The 24,439-nt window shown below is 46.4% G+C and overlaps 2 protein-coding genes and 1 long non-coding RNA gene across 10 annotated transcripts in view; all 3 read right to left on the bottom strand.

Annotated features, from left to right (window-relative positions):
• Positions 1 to 2,264: 2,264 nt before the first annotated feature.
• Positions 2,265 to 7,379, bottom strand: LOC133114330 (probable phosphatase phospho1). 5 transcript variants are annotated; one of them, XM_061223617.1, is made up of 3 exons: positions 7,263 to 7,379; positions 6,607 to 6,648; positions 2,265 to 4,900 (listed from the first exon to the last, which is right to left on the bottom strand). In XM_061223617.1, the coding sequence occupies exon 3, from the start codon at positions 4,863 to 4,865 to the stop codon at positions 4,092 to 4,094; it is 774 nt and encodes a 257-aa protein (XP_061079601.1). In that variant the 5' UTR covers positions 4,866 to 4,900; positions 6,607 to 6,648; positions 7,263 to 7,379; the 3' UTR covers positions 2,265 to 4,091. The 5 variants fall into 5 exon arrangements, with proteins under 5 accessions (XP_061079601.1, XP_061079603.1, XP_061079602.1 ...); XM_061223619.1 differs by lacking the exon at positions 7,263 to 7,379 and adding an exon at positions 7,189 to 7,257; XM_061223618.1 differs by lacking the exon at positions 7,263 to 7,379 and adding an exon at positions 7,107 to 7,189.
• Positions 7,380 to 9,435: 2,056 nt separating this feature from the next.
• Positions 9,436 to 11,778, bottom strand: LOC133114338 (uncharacterized). The gene is made up of 2 exons (XR_009705547.1): positions 11,635 to 11,778; positions 9,436 to 11,549 (listed from the first exon to the last, which is right to left on the bottom strand). It is a non-coding gene; the product is annotated as an uncharacterized LOC133114338 (long non-coding RNA).
• Positions 11,779 to 14,535: 2,757 nt separating this feature from the next.
• The window catches only part of znf652 (zinc finger protein 652), a 35,878-nt gene continuing 25,974 nt past the window's right edge, over positions 14,536 to 24,439 (bottom strand). For all 4 annotated transcript variants that reach the window (XM_061223591.1, XM_061223590.1, XM_061223589.1 and 1 more), the window contains exons 5-6: positions 22,474 to 22,618; positions 14,536 to 18,492 (exon numbers count right to left, since the gene is read on the bottom strand). In XM_061223591.1, the coding sequence (XP_061079575.1) occupies positions 17,885 to 18,492; positions 22,474 to 22,618 (753 nt within the window). In that variant the 3' untranslated portion in view covers positions 14,536 to 17,884. The remainder of the gene's footprint in view (positions 18,493 to 22,473; positions 22,619 to 24,439) is intronic.

Here is a 24,439-nt window from a genome sequence, read left to right on the forward strand (position 1 = left end):
CAGATAATGCATTAATTTTGACATTGTCATTTGTCTAGGTATACCCAGCTGAAATCAAATGCTCCTAACCCCTAAATGCTCCTGATGAGCTGGTTGGTGCCTAGCATGTCAGCCAATCGCCGTAGGTGTGCGAGTGCCTGTATGCATGGGTGAATGAGGAGCATCAGTTGTACAGCGCTTTGGATAAAGGCGCTATATAAATGCCAACTATTTCCCATTTATAGTCCTGACCTGATCACATAAATCACAGAGGGCACTTCACACAGAGTGAAATGGAATGTGAAGTACCAGGTTCCCTGTGGTTCCGAAGACGCCACGCCCTCCTGTGAGGGCACACAGGCACTGGAGGTACAGCAAGTTGCCGGCACGTCTGTGCCTTGTTCAAGTTCGGGTGGACTTGGAGTCAGCTCTGCCCAAGTACAGAGTGTTCTCACTGGATGACACATGCCTAGGAGGCAATAGTTCCTCAAACATGGCAGAGGATTATGGTCTTGTAGAAGGCAAGTAGGCAGTAGCGGGATCGAACGCAATCAACAAAATGGCAGCACTAACGAACGCCAACGAAAAATGCGTTGCTCTACCAAGGGCATGATGGACTCCGTCTACAGCAGGGGTGCACTGCAAGGGTTGATCCGCTTCAGGATTTTGTGCCAACTTCTGCTCTTAATTATTTAATTAGCTAAATAATAAATGAAGGTAAATGGTTGGAACAAAAACCAGCTTGCCAGACCGGCCCTCCAGGACCGGAGTTGTGTACCCATGGCCTACAGGCTAAATTATGCCACATACCTGGAAAGGTTACTGACAGGATGTGTAGAAATGCAGAGAATTCAGTATTCGGCCTGCAGCGTAGTGGTTAAGGTACATGACTGGGTTGCGCAAGGTCAGTGGTTCGATCCCCGGTGTAGCCACAATAAGATCCACACAGCCGTTGAGCACTGCGTTGCTCCAGGATTGTGTCCTGCTTAGTCTAATCAACTTTATATCGCTCTGGATAAGAGTGTCTGCCAAATGCCTTTACATTACATTAATTATTCTCGTGAGATGTGTGTGAAGTACACAGCCCAACAATGCTACTGAACTCCAGGCATTTATATAGCGCCTTTATCCAAAGCGCTGTACAATTGATGCTTCTCCATTCACCCATTCATACACACACTCACACACTCACACACTGGCGGCGATTGGCTGCCATGCAAGGCCCTGACCAGCTCGACAGGAGCATTTGGGGGTTAGGTGTCTTGCTCAGGGATGCTTCGAAACAGCCCGGGCGGGGGATTGAACCGGCAACCCTCCGACTGCCAGACGACTGCTCTTACTGCCTGAGCCATGTCGCCCTCTGCAGACTGTAGTGCATTCGTTCCATCCAAGTGCTACGCCTCCTGATTTCACTAATTATTTTACCTCCTTAGTTCTGGAAGTATGCTCATTAGTGAAATTGGCGGTAGTGCATGGCTGGAGGAAATGCCTGCTGAGGCCTGCATTGTGGCTTGCAGGACCTGGAGTTCAGTCGCCATGCTTGACACACTAATTATGTCAGTCTTCAATAACCCAGAGGTGGGAAGTCCAAGAGTTAAAATTCCAGCCATGAACTCAGCCAGTGATTTCACAAATTAGTTCTACTTTCCTCCCTGAAAATATGAATGTGTGAATTCACAAATCCAGGTGATTGGAACAAACTTTTCCCATCTTTTCTGAGCCTGGTTTTCCCACATCTGTGCATCTGTGCAGTACATCAGTCATATGATATCTCAAAAAAGTTCATCCTAATAAATGAAAAATGTCAATTCTATTTAATGTGAATGTAAAGTCATTATTTTTTCTTTGTTCAATACAGATGATGCTCAGACCAGGCTAGATAGAATTGGTAGTGTGCATATCTATTAAGTTTGCAAGTGTCTGTATCTAAAGTAATGGCATTAACAGCAAATAGGAGGTGGACTCCATCATTCTTCACCAATTAGGCAGCCATTACAGTTTTCTACTTATTGATGTAGGTTGAGCTATTGAATCACATGAACCACTAGATTAATAACTAAAAATGATTCATTATTAAGAGGGTGCTAAAGACACACAAGTAAAATAATGACATGTAAGCTTGCGCTCAAGTAAAATCATCAAGTATCTCTTTGTAATTATGTTTAGGAGGCGAACACCATTTTATGAAGCAGGTTAGGAGGTAAATGCAGTTTTCTAGAAAGTAATAATCCAAAATTAACAATTGTTTCTTATATAATGTTACAATGAAGAAAATGACAAAAACACCAGTTTTCCATGGCTTTATATTCCCGTTGATAATAAGAACAAATGTGTACACAAATAGTTTCACATTTTAAAAGACATTGATAACACTTGTACAATTCTTTAAAATGTAGCATTGTCAAAAAGGAGGCTAATTATCTAATGTGAGTCGATTTACTTTTAGACACCAATTTCTTATTGCTAGTCACAAGGACATACTGTTACGGTAAAACGTACACACACGAAGAAATGGTTACGAGGTTAAAACGCAAACAACGGAATCAGACTCGTGCAGCCCCGTTGTGTCAAGTTATGTCAACTTGAATCATAAAATTAGCCCATATCCCGTGCATGTTCCATTCTTTGATCTGAATGTAATGGCTGCTACCAGACAGCAGGTGGCGACTGGCGACAATTAAATTCGTTATGCCACCACTGCGCTCATATTAACCTGACCATGCAGTTAATTATGTTAACAAGACACACTTTGTGAAAATGTTTGGGGAGTCCCCAAAGTCTCAATTTCATAATAGCTTTGAAGCTATACTAGAAGAGTCGGCCTATTTAACGGGATCAAATGAGCAGAATAGGCACAGTTGGCCTGAGGCGGAACAGATCTTTCCTAAGATTACTTGCAACTTCCCCCCTAACAAAGCTCTACCATTCGGCCATTCATTCAGAACAATCACTACGTATAATATAAGAGCATGCACTATCTATCTGCTGGCCTTGCTGATTACCTGTGGAGCATTTCAAGTTCATTGAGGTCACCGATACTTTTAGCACTGAATTTGATGGCGATTTTTGTACGGACCATTCAGGCTTCGAGTTCTGAGACGCCGTGTAGCTCGGCGAGTTGTCATTTCTCAGCGAGTGGTTGCCTGAGTAGCCAGGAGAATGGCCAGAAAAGGGCTGTAAACAGTGTGGAACAGATAGTGAATAACAGTTTAGTCTCTATTGTTGTGCTGAACTTTGATCCAGGCCGGAGCCACCATGTCCAGGTCCATCTTCAGTGTACTGGAAGTGTGAGGAGACGCTCTAGACATGGGTGCTGGGGTCAAACTGTAGGAGAAGGTGGTCTTGATCAACTGGCTGGGAATGGGAGATCCCACTATTGGCCTGCCTGGGGACATGGTTGGGTCCTGCGAGCACGTGGGTGTTTGGGTTTGTGTTTATGAATGAGTGTGTGGGAGTGTGTGTGCGTGCGTGCACGCGTACGCAGGTGCGATACTATCTATATTTACTGTACAGCCACATGTCTATATGCTGATGATTATCTTCTAGAAATAGCTGAAAGTTCTACCGCTTGTCTATACGAGGTATTCTCTGTATACCTGTTCCATGATTGTGCTTTCGCAGATGTGTGTTTAACAGACCTGGGTGAAATATGTAATGGTTTTGGATTCAAATACTTCTCTGTGCTTGATTGCTCTTCCCTGGTGCAACTGAGCGAGCTTTTTGAGGTTATTTCATAGGTTCCAATACACCAGACAAGGTCATTAAAGCTTAGGGAAAAAAGTATTTGAATCCAAAACAATCACGTATTTGATCCAGGTCTGACTGGTGTTTGCGTGTTTCTGTGTATATGTGTGTGTGTGTGTGTGTGTGTGTGTGTGTGTGTGTGTGTGTGTCTGCGTCTGTGGTCATGTGTGTGTGGGTTTGTGTGTGCCTGTGTTCACGTGTGTCTCTGCTTGTGTGTGTGTGTGTGTGTGTGTGTGTGTGTGTGCGTGGGTATGTATGTCTGTGCTTGTCTCTCTGTGTCTGTGTGTGTCTCTGTGTGTGTGTGTGTGTGTGTGTGTGTGTGTGTGTCAGCGTCAGCGGGGGTCAGGGGCCGGCTCCACCTCCATCCCTCACCGCTCCTCCTCCAGCCTCTGCAGCCGAGCCACCACGTCCTCCCCGCTCTCCCACGGCACCACCGCCGCCCGGAGGTCCTCGGGCCGCGTGGCCCGCAGCTCGCCGATGAGCCTGTGCATGGGGTACTCCCTGCGCGGGAACGCCGTGTCCCGCGCGCCCAGCACCAGCGAGGGGCAGAAGTCGTTGGCGCCGTCGCCCACGTAGAACACCCTCTGGAAGGGCCGGCCTCGCTCCGCGGCCCGGCGCGCCAGGTACTCGCGCACCACGGCCTGCTTGCACATGTTCTCCGGGCACCGGGGGCAGCCGTGCGAGTGGAAGGGCCCCAGCCGCAGCTGGCCCTTCCCGTCGAACGCCGCCGGGTTGGTGAAGATCTTGGCGAAGAGCTGCCGGGCGCCCGCCTTACGCAGCCAGGCCTCGATGAAGTACATGTTGGCGTCGGACACCAGGACGATCTCGAAGTCCTGCGCGCGGGAGCGCAGGTACTGGAAGAGGGCCATGACGCCCGGCGAGGCCGGGATCTTCTCGATGACGGAGCGGATGGCCCCCTCGGACACGCCCTGCTCGGCCATGTAGGCCAGCACGCGCTGCATGTACTCGTTGTAGTGGCCCGGCCTGTAGGTGTCCTTCAGCCAGCCCGGAAGCTTCTGCCCCGGGGCGGCCTGCACCACCACGTCGTCGCTGCTCTCGTCCACGATGGTCTCGTCGAAGTCGAAGAAGATGAGGAAACGCCTGTCGGGAGGGGGCGAGGAGGAGGTTTGGGCGGCGGCCATATTTCTCGGGCCCCGGGGCTTCTCCGCCTCCTCGCCTGGAGGAAGGGGCGGGAGAAAACAGCAGTTGAACACAGAGTCTTTCATGATTGGCCGGCCTCAGCTCTTAAGGACCCGAGTGACAGACACACTCCTCTCCACCTCCTCCCTCTCTCCGGTTCCTTCTCTCCTCCACTCCCCCCTTGCTTCAGTACACTGAGGGGGTGAGGGGGGCGACACACACACGGCGATGATTCTGGGAAATGCTTGTTTACAAAAGGAGGAGTATAGGGAGAAGGTCAGATAAAGTTAGATGGTGGAAACAGGAGAAAAAGAATAGATATGAGAGAAACAACAAAGACAAGTCGTTTAGAATGGGTTTTCAAGAAGTTTGCTGCTGACCCATTCATCAATTTTTAATTGCTACATTTAACTACGTTTTTCTAGGAGATTTTGTGCAATGTGTGCACTGCAGTTATCGAAACTGAGAGACGGCCATTGCAGTGTGTCTTGAAATTATTTTGATAATAATTTGATTACTTAAATTCCTAACGTATGTTTCTAAACTAACGTCTGATCAAATTCCAGACTGCAATCATTGTTTTTCAGAGTAGTTTTTCGCATTATTTTCGCTGGTCAAAGGATTTACGACAGTATACAAGAGCAACCACTAATTGGACAAACTATTGTTTAATGTTTGAAGGTGTAACGTCGTTTACATTTCCGTTGAAAGGCGTGTTATGGTAGGATTACAGTCAGTGCAAGTTAACTTGCATGCCAGGTTACTTGGCACCGTCAAGAAAATACTTCTTGTGAGGTATAACTTAGGTAACGTTAGCCAGTTCTGCGGGCGTAACCTGTATCTCTCCAACCATTGATAAAAAGCCCGCAGTTGTGCGTTGCTAGGCACCAAGCATGGTTGTTTTCAGGTAGATGTGGTTGCCATGCTGGTGACGTCACTTCTGAGAATTGGCGATGAATTCTGAAGCCTTATTAGTTAGTGATAGGTGTTGCACGAATATAAATCAAACGTTATGTTGCCTGACCTGTGACAGATGAGCGTGCAACAATCAATATTTTGAATGAATTTAGCTTGATAAATATATTTACAATGTCCGATGAATAGGCTATAGTCTCTTAGACGGAATAAACAGCCTATCCACGCTAATATTGTAGGCTCATTCATGGAAAATTCTGAAATGCATTCATTTAAATGCCACAGTTATATCATTCATGAATTTCCTTGTTTGCAGCGCGTCTTGATAGCCTACATTCTGATGAAAATTTAAACAATTCTAGGCTAACAGCTGGTGTCCCAGCTACAGGGTAACAAGAAACTTCCTCATCCATTCACGACCTTAAATTATAATTTAATACGTTTTTTTACGAAGCTGTCTTGTGCCACTGTGGTGGAAGGCTATGATAGTAGGTTGGAGCAGTATTTGACCTTGCCACAGCAAAAATAAAAACTTTCATCCAAATGTAACCAATAAAATGAGGCATGCTACAAATTATCCGCCGAGTTGACACGCCGTGACTTTCTTGCATGTAAACCTTGCAGCGTCGCTACAAGCCATAAACCACGAGTCGGTTTTGATTGTTTTACAATCACTTACCACAAATCAACTAAAATGCATGCCGCGTAAGGACATAGCCTGGTCATCGCTGTTGATGAGCAGAGAAGGGTGGTCTGCGGGAGGGATCTGGAATGACGTAGGCTATAGTCTTGCATTAACTTGACATCGTTTACCGATCTTTAACTTACCGTAGTGTCAACAAAGGTTCTAGGTCCACCTGTTCGGTTAATCTGTAATTAGAAGAAAACATTTACAAGTGCAAAATGCTTAACAACAGTAGCCTAGGCTACAGATAGGCTACTCTAGGCTACAGAATTACTAAACATAACGGAGGCATAGGCTCTTTATGGGCTACCTCAAAAAGCAGTCATGTAGGATTGAGCATTTTATTCAAAGGTCACTGCGGTAACCTATTTCACAATTCATTTAGCGGTGCACTGTAGTGTCACAGACTAAGCTAACGTTTGCATGTAACGTCTCCTTCGTTATCGGTAGTCCTGAAATAAAAAATAATTTAAAGGTTCTAACGCTGACGCAACAACAGCGTTTTTTCGCCTTTGTAGAAATCCACAGCGGAGCTCAGAGATGTTGGTAGGCTATCAGATCCATCAAATTGCCTTATCAAGCTTTAATCTAACATCAGTGCCCTTTCCACTGCTGCAAAAAGAGGATTAAAACAGGAAATCACCAGTGACCGTATTTATTGCCATGAACGACAGCGAAAGCACTAGGCTATGTTTGTGGTCCCAATCCAGAGATAAGTCATTCACGTTGTATTCCCTAGTCTTCCAGGTTTTCTTTCAATGCAGTCGCGATGCTCCCTGTCTTCAAGCACGTATGTTACCTCGTTTTCGGTCTGCCTGGTGAACGCACCATTCCTCGGAGGCAAGTATTTTATCCATTGGAGAAGAGGTATAATTTCATCCTGTTTTTATGGTTCTCAAAAACCACAGAAAGCGGCTACCCTAGTGACGTCCGGATCAGCCGGCCAATGACGCGTTGACATAGGCTTGTCTTTAAAGGGGACAGCATGGGACTGTAGTCGTCTAACATACAGCCTAAATGATCGTTACTGAGCACAAATATAATACAATTGCTTTGGATGCAATGTTGATTTGTGCAAGGATAAAATCTGATCAATATGATCTTAATAGTTCGGTAGAATCGCCTAACAATTAGAATGGGACAAATGTATTATTACATTATATTAATTATTAATATAATACTACTGATAATAATAATACCAATTAATATTAGGCTATAATACAATTTGAAAGTTGTAATAACGTAGCCAAAGTGATATTCCCATTAGTAGCCTAGCATAATACTTAACATCAGGCTACAGAATCCGGAACCACTGTATTCAGTAAAGTTGCTAGGCTACAGACTATTGTAAGTAACATAAAGTAAAATATAGAAAGTACATGCAGACTATGACCTTTATCAGGCAAACATTACTGTAACTAAATTCACTTGAAACACTTCAACTCATACTTCCCTTTGTCCGTTCAGCTGTGTCTGTCAACTGTTCATCTTGTGACGAGTCGACGCAGCCCATATTTCTCAAACTCAGGATAAAACCTCTAATTTCAATGACCTAGTTTTTCATTTAATTCTACCAGCATCTCTGTGACCATGAATGTAGCCTAACCCAAATGTGTCTCTTAGTAAGATAATTAATTCTAGATTACAATTTAAAAAAAGGTTTAGGTCAGGTATGGAACCAAAATGTGCATCCTTGAGAATGCATTATTCCGCTTAAGAGCCTGTGGACTTTTTGAAGTTGCAAGCTGAGAAAGAAACGTAGGTATAGGTCGAAGCGTGTTTTTTATTTTTTATTTTATCAACATAAGTAGATTGAGTCTTTCACTGCCATCACTTACTGTGCCAGCTTTCATGGCCATATCCACTTCAAAAGTAGATCTAGCTAATGGTGGGCAGCTGGTAGCTATTTTTGGATCGGAGCGAAGTACAGACACACCATCGCTATACCTTCTGTCCGCTTACAGTCGGTCTCTCCCACTCACAGCGATGACTCAGACATAGGCTACTCTTTGCATCCAGTAAAACACCGGAGCTTATTCCGTAGTTTTGAGACTTCGACTGTATTTATAGTGAAGCATTTGCATCAATGCAGAAATACTGTTCAGGAAAATATGTGCTATAACTGAAGGCGATTTAGCCTTTGTTCATTATGGAGAGTAAAATAAGGCAGACTCACAGCCATCAAGAGAAAATTGTCTGCCAGGGAGCTATGATTGAACTAGTGTAGATCAGAGCCAGGGACCCCCCACTCGTTTTTAGGACTGCTAGAGAAACCATAGGCTATATGGTCAATGGGATCAGAAGCTGTGCTAAGATTAAGCAAAACTGAGACTCAGCATTCATTTGTATCTGCATTCAATTCACGATTAAACCCAGTGAGTCTAGTAAGTTCACAAGCTTCACAACAATGCACTAAGATTTCATGTAACATGCTTTTTTGTTGTTGTTGTTGTTGTTGTTGTTGAGGACGAAACTGTCCGACTCATATATTATGGAATAATTTACCAAGCTAGGTTTTGAAACATTTGGTAGCAGGTTGACCAGTCCATACTCAACACGGTTTGACCAGCTCAAGCAATGTTTTGAAACAACTGGTAACTGCTGGTCATAGCTGGTCATAGCTTTATACCAGGGTTTTTGAACCTTCATTCTCTTCATTTTATCAATACCTTGAGGAAAGTACTTTGTGCAACATGTCAAGAAATTACTCCAAATCATTAGTCATTGCAAAACTGCACATATAAACATAGTTATTAGTTTCTCGTCAGTCCACACCGGTCTCTCTCCCCATGCTGGGTGGAAGGCCGATAAGGAGGCAATCCCTTTATCTCTCCTTAATCACACCAGCCTCGCACTGGGCGTGTGCTGGGGGTGCGTTCTCCTCATTCTCTGGCCAGAGAAGAGCGCGTGTAGCCGCAGCTACTGCTAATTATGCGTGCGTGCATGTAGAAGAAATAAACCAGGACACGCCATGTGGTTCCGGCGATATATATTCGCAACTGGGACGGTAATGTGGTAGGAGGATGAAAGCCAAGAATCATTACCGCCCGGAAGTGAATTTTTCTATACATTTTTACATTACATTACATTACATTATTGGCATTTGGCAGACGCTCTTATCCAGAGCGACGTACAACAAAGTGCATACCCATAACCAGGGATAAGTTCGCTGAAAGACCCTAGAGGGAAGTACAATTTCAACTGCTACCTGTACAACAAAGATAAGGACAAGGGCCATTTTTTTTTTTTGAACAAACAAACAAACAGAGCAAAAGTGACCAAAGTTAACTATCCAAACACTGCTTACCTAGCCAACTAAAAATACCGATACACAAAGCAAGTCACAGAGACAACAATTAAGGTTCACAGGGAGGTAGGGAGGGATGGGGAGAGGTGCTGCTTGAAGAGGTGTGTCTTCAGCTTGCGCTTGAAGGTGGGGAGAGATTCTATAGTTCTGACCTCAACGGGGAGTTCGTTCCACCACCGTGGAGTCAGGACAGACAGTAGTCGTGAGCGTGAGCGTGAGCACTGTTGTTATAATCCTTTTTTTTTCTGCTGGCTATCCGGAGGACATAATGTCAAGACAGGAATAGACACTGGGTGATAGGTCTTGACCAAAAGAGACTTAAAAAATAAAAATAAAGAGAACATCTGACCTAATTAGAGACGAGGGTCCATCATGAAATTCTTCACTCAGGCCACAAGTCATCGTGTGAAGAAAAACCAAAATGCTTACAACTGCAAAAGCGATTTAAAATTTTAGCACATCAAACACACTTTTGTTCTAGGGGCATTTACAATAATAATAAGTGTATGGTTTTCATACATGCACAAAGTAGCACAAACAAGAAGTGCTCAGGTTTCATTCCTCATGGTACTTTTTATCAAGGCTTTCCCAAGGATTTCCCCTGTATCCTACCTTGAGAAACTTATTCTCATAAAACTTAACTTATTATGAGTTTGAGGTGTCAATTTTACAAATGTTCCTTTTCAGATAGAGCCTCTGATTAAAAAAAAAAAAAATAATAATAATAATAATAATAATGTTAGACCATACCTACCTAGAAGAATTTAGCAGAATTTTCCCTGATTGCAGCAGAATTTTCCTAAATTCACTAATCATTATTATTAGCTTGACTGCTCTCTCCAATAACTCTGGGAACTTCGAAGCAGTACTATCCCACATTTGTCCCCTCATGGATTTCATAAGTGGACTTCATAGATCTAGATTTCTTGTGCACTAATACAGTTGCCTCAAGCACTGAACTAATTCAGTTAAAAGGGAACAATTCAGTGCACACCCAATTGCGCACCTGCACCCGCGCGCACGCATGCATGCGCATGCGAACACACACACACACACACACACACCTCCATGCATAAAAACAGTAGCTCAGCTCCATGCAAGGGCACATACATACATACATACATACATACACACACCTCTATGCATAAAAACAGTAGCTCAGCTCCATGTAAGGGCACATACATACACACAGAGATACACACGCACACATGCAGAAAAACAGAAGCTCAGCTCCATGCAAGGGCGCACACAGAGTGATTTATGGCTGGGCTCGAACCTGACCTACTTGGCACAGCCGAAAAGTGAAACATCTGAGAACCTCAGCCTTCAGCAGGTTGAATAAACTTGAACTCCCGGGAAAAACAGGAAGAACGCTCAGCACTGGAGCAGCTCACTCCCTGACACATCCCGCTAAGCAATAAAGAACGCGTTCCCTCCCTCACTAGTACAAGGTTCAGTGCATTATGGTTTATAAAGTAGAGCTGGTGAACTGAAGATGACTCAGCAAATATCTGTTACAATGGAGGCCCTCTCTTCTTGGAGCTGGTGTTCTTTCCGATCACTGTGGTGTGAAGGACTTTGACAGATGCGTTTCTCCGGGGCAAGTTGCCACACAAACGCCATCCTACAGCGAGGTACATTAGTTAATCTAGTAGTAGTAGTAGTAGTATGTTTGTCTTGTGAGCAGTAGAGTCTTCTGTGAGAACTCTGGAGAGGAAGTCCAGTGTTGCTGTACCATGGGGAATAGGGTCCCCACAAAGCCACTGGCCAGATGGCCCGCTGTAAAGGAAAACGGGGCAGAGGTTGAATGAACCATTGTACCTTCACAGAAACCAGAGGTCAGAATTTAGACTCCTACCCTTACAAGAATGTTCTTCTGGAATCCTACAGAACTCAAGAGGCAGCCTACAAGGGTGAGATGAAGGAATAATTCTGGAATTCTTTATGGCGAACAAACTGCAAAGCAACTCACGTTTCAACAAGAAGTTTCAACTTGTTTCAACAACACGTTGTAGATATGGTAGCTGTTGAAATGTTAGTCTTCTTTGCAGCTTGTTGGCAATTAAGCAAACATCCGTAAGCTGCAGCCATGTGCCTTCATCTCAGTTTACCCTCCAGTTTCTAAGAAGCGCTGGATCAACGTGTTATTTGGCAGATACATGGAGATCTCATTTCTGCAGCCTATCAGGCATTGCTGATCCTGCAAACGGACTGTGATGAACTGTGTGTAGTGAGTTCAGACTCAAAGACAGATTCCCCACCTCAGGGTCCCAAATTAGTTGAACGTAGGACATGCCAATACACACAAACCGGATAGCTGACCGAGTATCTTATGGTATGCTTCATTGTGTGCGGCCTTTTGATCTCTCCACCATTGTACGGTAAAACATTTTTATGTTCAGCACTGATTTGTGTTTGACCGACATATTCACTATGTTCAGCACTGATTTGTGTTTCACTGCCATATTCACTATATTCAGCATGGATTTGTGTTTGACCGACATATTCACTATGTTCAGAGTGCTTGTGCTAATAGCCCAGAACATCGACACCGAGACTTTAACAGCCACTTAATGGACCTGTGTGTGTATCAGCATATTTGCCCTGGAAATATTGGCAACACCGTTACTGGTGACTGACTTTATGGGGTTCTCGTTTGTGCTTGTGGTTCTGTAAGCACTAAAACTTTTAATATTGTATGGCACTACAGCGTTTAGTTTGCGCACAATGAAATCTAGCTTTGTGTAATGGAAATGGCTTTTATAGTGCACAAGCAAACAAACATTCATAACTCCCAATTTACACAGGAATAAAAGATGACACCAGACAAACAGGAGATAATTATGGCTACTTCTTTTTTACTTTGAAAGTTAGCAGAAAGTCTGTTAAATGTACATTATCAAAAAAGGCCCAGCATTTCCTCTCCAACTCCAAAAACATCATAAAGCTGCACAATGTGTACCAGATACTCACAAGAATAAAATACACAAGGCTACATTAAGTGGTTAAAAATACATAAAAAGTAGATCAATTTTTTTTTTTTTAAACATCTTTGAAGAATAGACCTCATTATTGTCTCAACTAGTAATGATTTTAGTAGAAAGTGTATTCTATATAACAATGAAAATAAAGGAACAGAACCATACGTTGATAAATGAAAACCCAATATAAATTTGACAGAAAAACGAATCCCGCCCAATAAGGGCTACGGAGGGAGGGGCCGCGTGAGGCAGGGAGGGGCTAGTGGGAGACTGACAGGGATTGGTCTGCGAGGAAGCATCGTCTAGAGAAGGCGTTCGCTGCCGTCCACTGAACACTTCAGCAGGACTGCCTCACAGCGGACACCAACCATCCATCCGACACAATCTGTACAACTCTGTACAACTATCTGTTCCGATGGCCTCTTCCTCGTTGTCCTCCCTCCAGGTGAGTTTCTCCTGCCCCTTCCACCCCCCCCCCCCCCCCGCCCATGCTTCACAGACATCCCCCAGCCCTCCACAACACTTACAACCCTTCCCACAATGCTTTGTCACTTCCCCCCCCCCCCCCCCCTTCGCCGCATCGGATAACCGCGGCACTAAAGTGCAGAGGATTAAAACAATACAAAACAATGGTTTAAGAAGCGGTACTGGACACCGACCGATCACAGTTAGCTTGGGGAAAGGTTTCCGGAAACACCCTACAGTAACGAGTTTTGTGTTGAGCTCTGGAGGCGCACCTCCAGGTGCCCGGATGAGGTCGGGAAGGGGGGCTGGCTTGACCGTAAAGTCTAGTTCAGATCGATTGGCCCAACAGTCGGCGACGCGGTTTTGGAACATTTACAGAAGAGGTTTTTTTTCCTCAGCGTGAACTCGAACGCCTGCTGACGGCTGCCAGGGTGGCCCGAGACTCAACGGGTCAGAGGTGAGGCAGAGTCGCACAACCAACGGAGGGCTCACCGTTACGGAAGCGGCAATGTGTCCGCCATCCTTTTCACGTGGACAGTGCAGCCTTTCCAGAAACTTCTCCAGTCACTTCATGGCTACTATAGAAATTTTGATCTGAACTTGGCTTCGAAACCCAGGGTAAGGAGGTCTGCAATGACTCAGACCGACCCATATGCCAGTTAAACAATCCGACCCCCATGAACACGTTGAAGGCCTGCTGCCTGCCTGGCCCCCTCCGGCAGCCCACACAGATCTGTTCTACCGCAGTGGACTACACCAAACAGTCACCCAAGCACACGGCAACTCGACATCACCCCGACACCCGGAGCCCTTTCTGCAGCGGACAGACCCGCTTCAAAGGAGCCGGGAGCACCAAGGACGAAGCGTGCGGCAGGTTTTTGGCAGGAAAACGGCAGAAGGGCTGAGACCCTGCTGTTAACTTTCACGGAGCTCTTTTCTCGGCCTGTTCTAAAACGCATTCGCACAAGCCCGCACGCGCACACACAAGCTCTCTCTCTCACACACACACACACACACACACACACACACACACACACGCACACACACACACACACACACACACACACACCTGCGCACACACAAGCTCTCTCACACACACCTGCGCACACACAAGCTCTCACACACACACACACACACACACACACACACACCTGCACGCACACAAGCTCTCTCACACACACACACACACACCTGCGCACACACAAGCTCTCTCACACACACCTGCACGCACACAAGCTCTCTCACACACACACACACCTGCGCACACACAAGCTCTCTCTCACACACACACACCTGCACGCACACAAGCTCTCTCACACACACACACCTGCGCACACACAAGCTCTCTCTCTCTCACACACACACACCTGCACGCACACAAGCTCTCACACACACACACACACACACACCTGCGCACACACAAGCTCTCACACACACCTGCACGCACACACAAGCTCTCTCTCACACACACACACACCTGCACACACACAAGCTCTCTCTCTCACACACACCTGCGCGCACACACAAGCTCTCTCACACACACACACGCACACACACACAAGCTCTCACATACACACACACAAGCTCTCACACACACGCACACACACACCTGCGCACACACAAGCACTCTCTCACACAAACACACACACACCTGCGCACACACAAGCTCTCTCACACACACGTGCACTTTAACCCAAGAACTTCCAGAAGGTTCTGGAAAATGACACGTGGGTGAAAGGCACAGAGCCGGGGTTCGTGCTGCCCATTCCCCAAACTTCACTGCCTCACCCGCTTGGATCACATTAAATTTCGCCAGAACGATGACAACTGAAATGACAGGAACGGGATTGCTTTTATATTTTTTCTTTAAATCTGTTATGCAACAAAGGAACCTTTGCACACAGCTAAATACATTTAATTGGAAAAAAAAAAGCGCTAATAAACGTATCAATACAAATAAAAGTAAAATATGAGTGCGTTAGATACAGTATATACCATACTCTCTCCCCCCTCCAGGCCAGTTTCACCAGACATTTCTCAGGTCTCTGAGAATGTTTCAGACTGCATTACTTTGACAAAAAAAAACCCCACACACTTAATGTCCCACAGCCACTTGTTGCTTTAGTTCTCATTCAGCAAGATTTAAACTAAATGGATGCGCTTCTTTATCTGTCAGCGGTGTGTGTATATGTGTGTGTGGTGTATGGCGTGTGTGCGCGCGTGTGTGTGTGTGTGAACCCCAAGAGAGCTTCCGTGTGGAAAACGTGTTTGAATGACTGCTCTGAAGTAGGGCTGCACGATGCATCATATTTACAGTCATCGAGATACGAACATGGCAAAACACTGTTTGAATTGCGATGAATAGTATTCATCTAAATCGATGTTCTGTTGGCTGTTCAGGTGCAATTTGTTCAATAAAAGCATACTGGATTTAATGCATTAATTGTCTGGGGTCTACGTTAGCAGTGTACCTGAAGCAGAACTGTGCGCACTTCAGCATTTCCTTAGTTATCGCAAGTCACATTGCCATCGCAATATTCAACAACGCCGCTGCGCGTCGCATGTTTTCCTCATATCGTGCAGCCCTAATCTATACAGCAGTCGCAGCAGTCGTGTCTGGTGAGAGAACCTGGCTCAGATCAGCCAATGAAAGAGACGGGGTGAGTTATGCCGTTATCGGTTACTGCTGTGGTCTCAGAAAAGGATCTTACACAGAAGCCTCTCGGTTACAGCGATACGTCGCCATAATACAGAAATCCCGCCCCGTAACTGCTGCACCTGAGTGAGTGCGAGTGTGCACACACACACACCAGTGTGTGTTTCCCACCTTGCTCCTGGCATCAATGAGAACAGTCATGTCATAGTTAGCAGAGGTACCAGTTACTACTGGAAATGTAAAATGCCAAAGTTGTGAGGACCTGAGTAGCTGAGGGTTGGTGTGTGTGTGTGTGTGTGTGTGTGTGTGTGTGTGTGTGTGAGTGTCTGTGAGAGAGAGTATGTGCGTGCATTTGTTTCATAACTCAAGATACAGGCCAGTGGTCATGACTGCCGCTACGCTAACCAATAATCCTGCACTGCAAGCGTGTTCACAATCCAGTTCTGTCAGTCCTAGTTGCTCCCTCTCGCAGCTTAGCAAAAAAAACAAAAAAAAAACCTCAGCAGCATTAGTGCACAGAACCTTCCAGAAGGAGTAGCCTGCACTTGGCCAATGGGAGCAGCAGTCAAAGCCTTAGCATCCAATGTGGAAACGGATGACGAGCAGCATGACGTGATCGAGCCTGCACCAATTTAGGAAGTCTCAGGAATACTTAAACCAGAATAATGCACCGACTTAGTAAATCTACAACTACACAGTAATTCCACACCAAGGCAGCGTCCTTACCCTTAAGAGATCATTACTGCGACGGGCACTTAGGCAAGAGAATTGCTCTTGCCCCCTTTCATCAGATCTTGCCCCCTACCGGTTATATGATCCTTCCAGGTCACTGCCCAAGGTAATGTGACGTTAATCAAAAACAAAACAAAAACAAGTAATGCGTTCGGTCTTATTATGGAATAATATTTGAAACAAGAATTGAGTTGTCAGTTAGTCTATACGTTACAATAGCACAAATTCCCAATAACGAATAAACAGACGCGCCTTGTGAATCAGTGACTTCCTTCCCCCACTCCGGTCACGACACCGTTTCCTGTTCTGCAGTCAACCGCTCTGGGATGCACCCGGCCCCCCTTCCAGCATGCAAACAGTCGCCATGGTGATTCTGACGGCAACTCTGCAAAACTATCCTAAACATTTACTTAGTTATTCATGAGAAAAAATTCACGCAGGGTAGGTGGGCCTGAGCACGCATGCTCTTTTGCGGCAATGCCCTGCCCCCCTAAGTAGCCTAATCTGCAGATCTTCATACTGAACACGGCCAGGAGAACAGTCTGCCACACTGTGGTGTTAGTGTTTCGGTACAGTGCTGTGACGTGGTGTTGAGAAGACGGGGAAACGTGTACTACCGAAAGGGAGAATGCCTTGAAAGCCGGTTAAAGTGCAAAACAATATTGGTAGGCTATTGGCGTGGAGTTGCCGGGCTAACACACAAAGTGAACAGCGTGACTACCAAGGTTTGGTAGACGGGCACACAGACTCGCCATATTTTTGGGTTCTGAAAACAATGACCGTAGAATGTTAATTGTGTACGAGCAGACACACGCAAGTGTACGCGGAGTGAAAAAGCAGAGGGGTGAGGGAAAGGCAGGATTCTGGACAAGGCCCCCCCCCCCATCGTGTGTTTGTAGCAGACAGAACTGAGCAGGTTGGTCATCTGCTCTGAGATAAAACAAAAAAAGGGTCCTAACCAAGCAACCCTTGCACAAAGTTACCAGATGATACCCATGGCACAGCCTCACGTTCATGATAGCTGGTAGCAACTTCTTCCTCCACGTGTCCGGACACACACACACACACACACACACACACACACACACACATACAGACATACAGACACACACGCGCAGGCCCTCAGCGAACACATGGGCTCATTCCTCAACATTTCCGCAATGTCAGTTAACACTGTGAGAAGGCCATTTCAGCAAGGGAAGAAAGGAAAGACGCACATGATAACGGTAGCATATCCGTAAGTATACATTGGTATATATTTCTCCGTGGGGGGGAGGGGTTCAGTGGTGCTGGGGGGTGCCTGTGCCTTTGTCGGGGGGTCCCATGTGACGCAGGTAGCTGTCCTCCTGGCCCCGGTGGTTGAGGGGCTCGCTCTTGAACAGGGCGGGGGGCGGCGGCAGGTGCGAGACGGGGGGCGCGGCCATGTGGTGGGGGGCGGGGTGGTGGGGCGCGGGCGCGTGGCCGTGGTGGTGGTGGGGGTGGGGGTGGGGGTGGGCGTGGGCGTGGGCGGGGTGCGAGTGCAGGTGCAGGTGGGAGAAGCCGTGCGGCCCCGCCCGGGGCGGGGGGAGGGGGCCCAGGTGCGCGGGGGCGGCGGGGCTGGCCGGCGAGGGGGCGGAGGAGGAGGGCGCGGCGGAGGACGAGGAGGGGGCCGGGGCCGGGGCGGGGAGGTGGAGGGGCAGGGACAGGCCGGCCGGCTGCAGGTCGACGGGGCTGGTGACCCGGAAGCACTTCTCGCGGTGGGCCTTGAGCATGTTGGAGAAGCGGAAGCGCTGGCCGCACACGTCGCAGGGGTACGGCTTCTCGCCTGTGTGCGTGCGCCGGTGCCGCTTCATGTTGGGCCGGCTGGTGAAGCTCTTCCCGCAGATCTCACAGATGAACGGCTTCTCTCCTGCGGGCAGAAAGCGAAGGGGAGTGAGCAGCAGCCCTGACCAATCACAGCCACCCTAACTAATCACAGTAGCCCTGACCAATAGCAGCATGCCTGAACATGAGCACCCCTGACCAATCCCTCTGCTCTCTTGGAGTCCCACAAGGCTCTATATTAGGGCCCTTACCTTTTCTTTTATATATTAATGCTCTCCCGGATGCTTGCCAAAACTCACACTGCCGTCTGTTTGCTGATGATACAGTTACATACACATCTGATGAGACCCCTACACAAATCACAACAAAACTCAGAGACATGAACACCCTCCACTCCTGGCTCAAACATAACGGAATGCATGTTTTTCCACTCTCCACTCAAGCAGCTCTCTTGTAGGCATGTTTGTATCTACCGCATGGAAACAGCGTGGCCCTGTATTTATCATATCAACATTGAAAAGATACGAGTAACATTTTTAGAGGTGTCCTACCGCATTAGTTATGATTAAATAAATAAAAAAGACTGAAAGAAATCGAACACCGCATGCCGGAGATAGTCGTTACCATCTTGCAGAAAAATAACTATATATTGAGTATTGCACTAAACACTGTCAGTGAGCTTAGGGGGTATGGATACGGTATGGTTAAATGAAGGTTACAGCTTTCATTTGTAGGCAACCAACAAAAATACAGACTAATATTACATGCCATTTAAAACGGGAATTCCAACCAAAAACGATTACTTTGTACGTTGACCTCATATCTATAACTCACCCTAAGAATATCTCTCATTCGTCACAAAAAAATTCAACCCCCAAGAGAGAAAATGTAAACCGCCTCTCCAAACAATGTCCAAACAACCTTGGTAAAACACTTCCTCTTTCCCCCATTTTAGAGAGCAGATTAAGCAAATGAAATGGAGGCTGCCAGTCAACTGAAACTAAAATTCAGTACGACTTCAGAACTATCTGTAAAACCTCTGTGATTTGCCACCCTTACATAGTATTCTCCAGTATTCTCTTCAAAAGATGCCTCAAAGTCTCAAAGGAAGAACAGTAACATCCCAACAACAACACATGAAAGTTTCACAGAATAGTTTGACGGACCAAATTATGACTCCATGCAATTTTAGATTTTGGACGGATTATGATTTGGCTGGAGTTCCCCTTTAAGAGCACTGTTATGTCTGAAAGGGGTCATCAGGTTTGCTTGGTTTTAACGAGAAGCTTTTCCTTGCCAGGGCAGTTTATATACCCTGACACTGTCAGTATCAGTTACCTGGGTAATGATGAAACACAGGCAAGGCAAAGATGGCCAGAAAGAAATACCTCCCAAATAAATGCATCAAAAGTGAAAGTGTACGTGGCTTCGCAGGTAGCACAGAGGAATAAACAAAAAGCAGAGGCAAATAACCCATATGACATATTAAATATGTAAAAGAAAATTCATATTTGAAATACAGGTACAAATGGATTTAAAATATGCCCATTCCCAAATCTAGGCAACTCCAAAATGGCCAGCAGACAAAACAGACAAAACCCAGTTTCCTCTATGGCCCCATACAGGCAGTGAAACAAATTGCTGTGTGTTAAAAATAAAATAAAATAATAGATAAATAAAAATGCTGAAATGTGGGAAAATAAGCTGGAAAAATAAAAGAAGCAAAACATAAAAACATGAAATGTCAATTGGCCAAATACACCGAGGGCTTCCATCAGCGGTGTATAAACACGGGGTAGGGGGGGGAATGTGAGGCCGTTTCTTCTGGAGTGAAGGTTGCTCTCCTGCCGGCTCCTCTGATATTCGAGGGAGCCCCGCAGAGCTGGAGCAGCAGAGCAGTGCCAGGGCCCTGCAGGGGGGCCCCCCGGGGGGGGGCGGGAGAGGAGCCCGGTGCGTGTGGCAGGGAGGCGCAGTCGGTCTCCTTGATTACAGGCTGTGGCTGCGGGCGCCCGGGGGAGACCAGGGCGTCTCCCCGAACCGCGGCTTTCTAAATCCGGCCCCGAAAAAAGGCAAAGAGCGGAGGCGCGCCCGCGTCGGAAACATGAAGCGCCAGGGCCCCCTCGGAAAAAGAGCGCACGCCCTGTGATTTTCCACCAGACAGGGCCTTAATTAGCCGTGGGGGAACACTCAGCGTGGGGGGAAATTACATTGTGATTTGGTCCCGATTGCTGCCCTCACGGGAGCTGTGATGTAGACCTGGGCTTTGACTTTCCGTCAGAAAAGATATTTGATGTTCTTTAATGAAAACAAGTAATTACAAAATACCTAAAAAAATAAATAAATACATAATTAAATTAATTCATTTTCCATTCCATTTATTTTACAACCCAGCGTGCCTTTGTCTTTGTTTTTGTTGATGCTTACATTAAGTAAACTGTTGACTACTAGGAAGTGTGGGCTGCTAGTGTCGCTCAAGGTTTAGACGGGATGTTTCATATCATAGCAGTGGTCAGTTCGTGGGCTGGGCTGTCTGTCTCTCCTAAACCATACTCACTGAACTATACACTGAAGTCAAAGAGCGTTGGCCAAGCGTCTGGCTTCAGTCAGTTGGAGGTCAGTCAACAAATCTGCCGAGTTCATAAGTCCCCTCCTACAATGAGCTGCTCACTGCACACAGCCGGCAGGAAGGTAGCCTACTTGCAGTCCCTTCGGAGACAATGCTCATTTGACTATTCCGAGGCAATACAAAAGGACCCTCTCCCTCAGTTTTTCGGTTCAGTTTTTTCCTCTCGATCCAAATGTTACATGCAAATACCGGTCAATTTCATATTTGAGTGCAGGGACACATCTCGCCTCAGGTAAAAAGCGAATGAATCAGAGTCATGTTACGGAGAGCTTCATCTCAGCTCTGTAACAAGACGGGGCGGTTCGTCTTGCACAGATACACGGCTGTGCCTGGTTTCTGTGCAGCGTAACTAACCCAAGTTCTAAACAAACCCCCAAAAAAACAAGTTGTGGCCAACTGGACTCTGGTAGGTAAAAACACTTGTAACGTATTAGCTGTTCTGCATTTCACCGTTTGTTTCCCTCTTTAATCTCTTTCCACTGTCAGGCAGGGGCCTGTACCCATAACACAGGAACTGTGAACCGCAAACAGTTCCTGTTTGTATTCCACATAGAACTGCACGATCCAACCAATCAAACTGCGCAAAGAACCACTGCCAGACCCAACCAATCAAACAGCACAAAGAACCACTGCCAGACCCAACCAATCAAACTGCGCAAAGAACCACTGCCAGACCCAACCAATCAAACAGCGCAAAGAACCACTGCCAGACCCAACCAAGAGAAGCGTCACATCATCCGTGAGCACAAAAGCAATGAAAAAATGCATATCCAAAACGGCAATTCTAGGAAACAGGGAACCACTTCCGAGCCAGCTTTATTACTTGTTGATTCATGAGGCCTACAGCATGGAGAACTAGATGTGAACATTCTACCCTACGCAGAGTATCATGCTGCTCCTTTGCGATTCTTTCCAACAGTGAAACAGCAGGCGTGGGCTTAGGGCCTCTGCACAAGCATAAGGCCATTTCAGTAAATATTCATGAGTGAGTGACAGTGTGGGCGTGGGTGACAGAGGACGCATTATGAGAGAAAATTCACATTACTCATGGATGACAACGCTTCCAACCCTGTGACCAAGTTCAGCTATGCTGAACACTAAACAACTCCAGAAAAGTTTTTGATTTCAGGGACAACAAAAAACAATAAACAGAGCTTTTTTTTATTATTGAGAGATTACAATGAGGATTTTCCATAGTGGAGATTACAATGAATATGTGCAGGTTAGAGAGCTAGAGAGAGACTCAGAGAGAGACAAACATTTGTAAATGAGTGCGCATATATGCAAAGGTGTCTATGAGAATCTGTGTCCTTACTGAAAGAGCGAATATCAACATAGATTGCTTTCCTTAACAGGAAATCTGATATGACAAGTCGTGTGTGTGTGTAAGTGTGTGCATGTTTGTTAGACTAAATGAGAGATAGACATGAAGATAATTACCTGTGTGCGTCTTCATGTGCTCGTCGAAGTACTGCTTCATGTTGAAATCCTTGCCGCACCACTGGCACATGAACTGCTTGTGTCCGATGTGGATGCTCATGTGGGACCGCAGCTGGTACTTGTACTGGAACCTCTCGTCACAGTTCTGCAGAGCGGGCACAACAGGCACAATCATCAGGACTAGATAAGAGACACACTGAGGGAAGAGGTGCCCTTCCTCTTGGGACAGGACGTGTTGGGAGTGCATGGTGTCCATTTTAGGACATCCTCAGGTACCGGGTACCTTCAGGTCGGCCAGAAAGAAACTTAAACGCAGTCACCCAATCGGTTTCCATTCCTCGTCAACACCTTCACACCTCAACCAATAAGCCTTCGCCCCATAGACTGTCATCTTAACCGATGTGTTCATCAACTGCACCCTATGGAACAATGTAATCCTTGACACTGTCATCCAAAACCTCTACATTCCAAATACTTAGCTACCTAGAAAAGATGTGCAGGGGTTTGGCTGTTTTGACAGCGGTGTGAAGCTCATTCTACCCAGAGGCCCAGAGCGTGAGCTGGAAGTACAGGCAGGCTGGGGGGGGCGGGAGCCCAGAGGTAGCAGAACGAAGAGCTCTGGTCAGTGTGTAGGCTCTGATGACCCACTGAAGATATAAGGCAGCTGTCCCTTTAACTGCCCGATTGGCTAGCACCAATATTTTGAATGGGACGCAAGCTGTTAGAGGCAGTCAGTAGAGGGAGTACTTCCAATCTTAATTACAAATTATTTCATCAGACCCACAAGATCTATTTTAGCTGCACTTATTGATGTTCATCAATAACAGCTGAAGAATACTTCCGTGGTTGAAACATTTCCGTTGATTGGACCAGTGTTTGCATTTACAGCCAAGCGGCTACGGGGGCAGTGTAATTAGTAACACCAAAACCCTGTCCCTGGTCAAAAGAGCCCTGGTGCACAGGAAGGGAAAGGGGGAATTTGTAACACAGGGTTCAGGACGCACGTGAGCAAACCATGGACGACTAATCATGCAAATGCATGCTCATTATGTCTCCGCTTACTCAAATGCGAGAAATATTGTTTTCCAGGTTACCAAATGCGTTTTGAATCCCAAAAAAACATCCACAGCTTGCAGAATTACGGACGTAGGCGTGTGGACTCCAGAGGCTGTGCAGTTTAGCAGAACTGGAGCTCAGGCTTGGGGCCTGGCGTGAAGGCGGCAGACATGGGGAGACGCAGGGTGTATCCGCTCCCGCTCTGCCTCAATGACAGGGGAGACGCTCCGCCCGAACCACCACCGCGGCCGTGTTATTACAGCTCTATTTCCAGAGTCTGGAGAGGCCGCCTCATGGCACTCAATGACACCCTTCAACGAAGCTCAGAGACAAACCTCCACGGCCCTGTACTCTGACCGCCTGGGTCTGCTCTGAGACGGCCTAACGGACCACCCTGCAAAATATCAAACATACCCCATACTCTCTGTTGTAATGGGTCCCGCTTTTTAACTCCAGGGGTTTGCCTGGTAAATCCAGGGTTTCCCACAGCCACAAACCAGGTCAAAGCCCCACCTACTACAAGCCAGAACTACAAGGCTGCTCCGTGCAGTCTGTATAATCAGGCCTCTGCTGCGGTTAGCCGATGCTAACTTTGCCCCGCTACAAATACACGCAACATGGCCGAGCGTCGATTTAGGAGTGAACGAGCCTTTCAAAGCCGTGAAGCCGTCCGCTGTTCCTGCGTTATGAAAATATTTATTCAGTGGCATTCTGCTGGACAGCACGAGTGCCATTTTGTTCAAAGACCAGGAAACTCTCGTTTTAGTATTAGGTTGTCTGAATGACTGTTCTGTGTCGTTCATTCCGGAAATCCCAATCCGATTTTTTTAGGATTAGGATTAATTAGGATCCCATTAGCTTATACGAAATGTCAGCTACTGGGGTTCACACAAAACATGAAAACATGACA

Source organism: Conger conger, chromosome 16, assembly GCF_963514075.1.
Source record: "Conger conger chromosome 16, fConCon1.1, whole genome shotgun sequence".
NCBI lineage: Eukaryota > Metazoa > Chordata > Actinopteri > Anguilliformes > Congridae > Conger > Conger conger.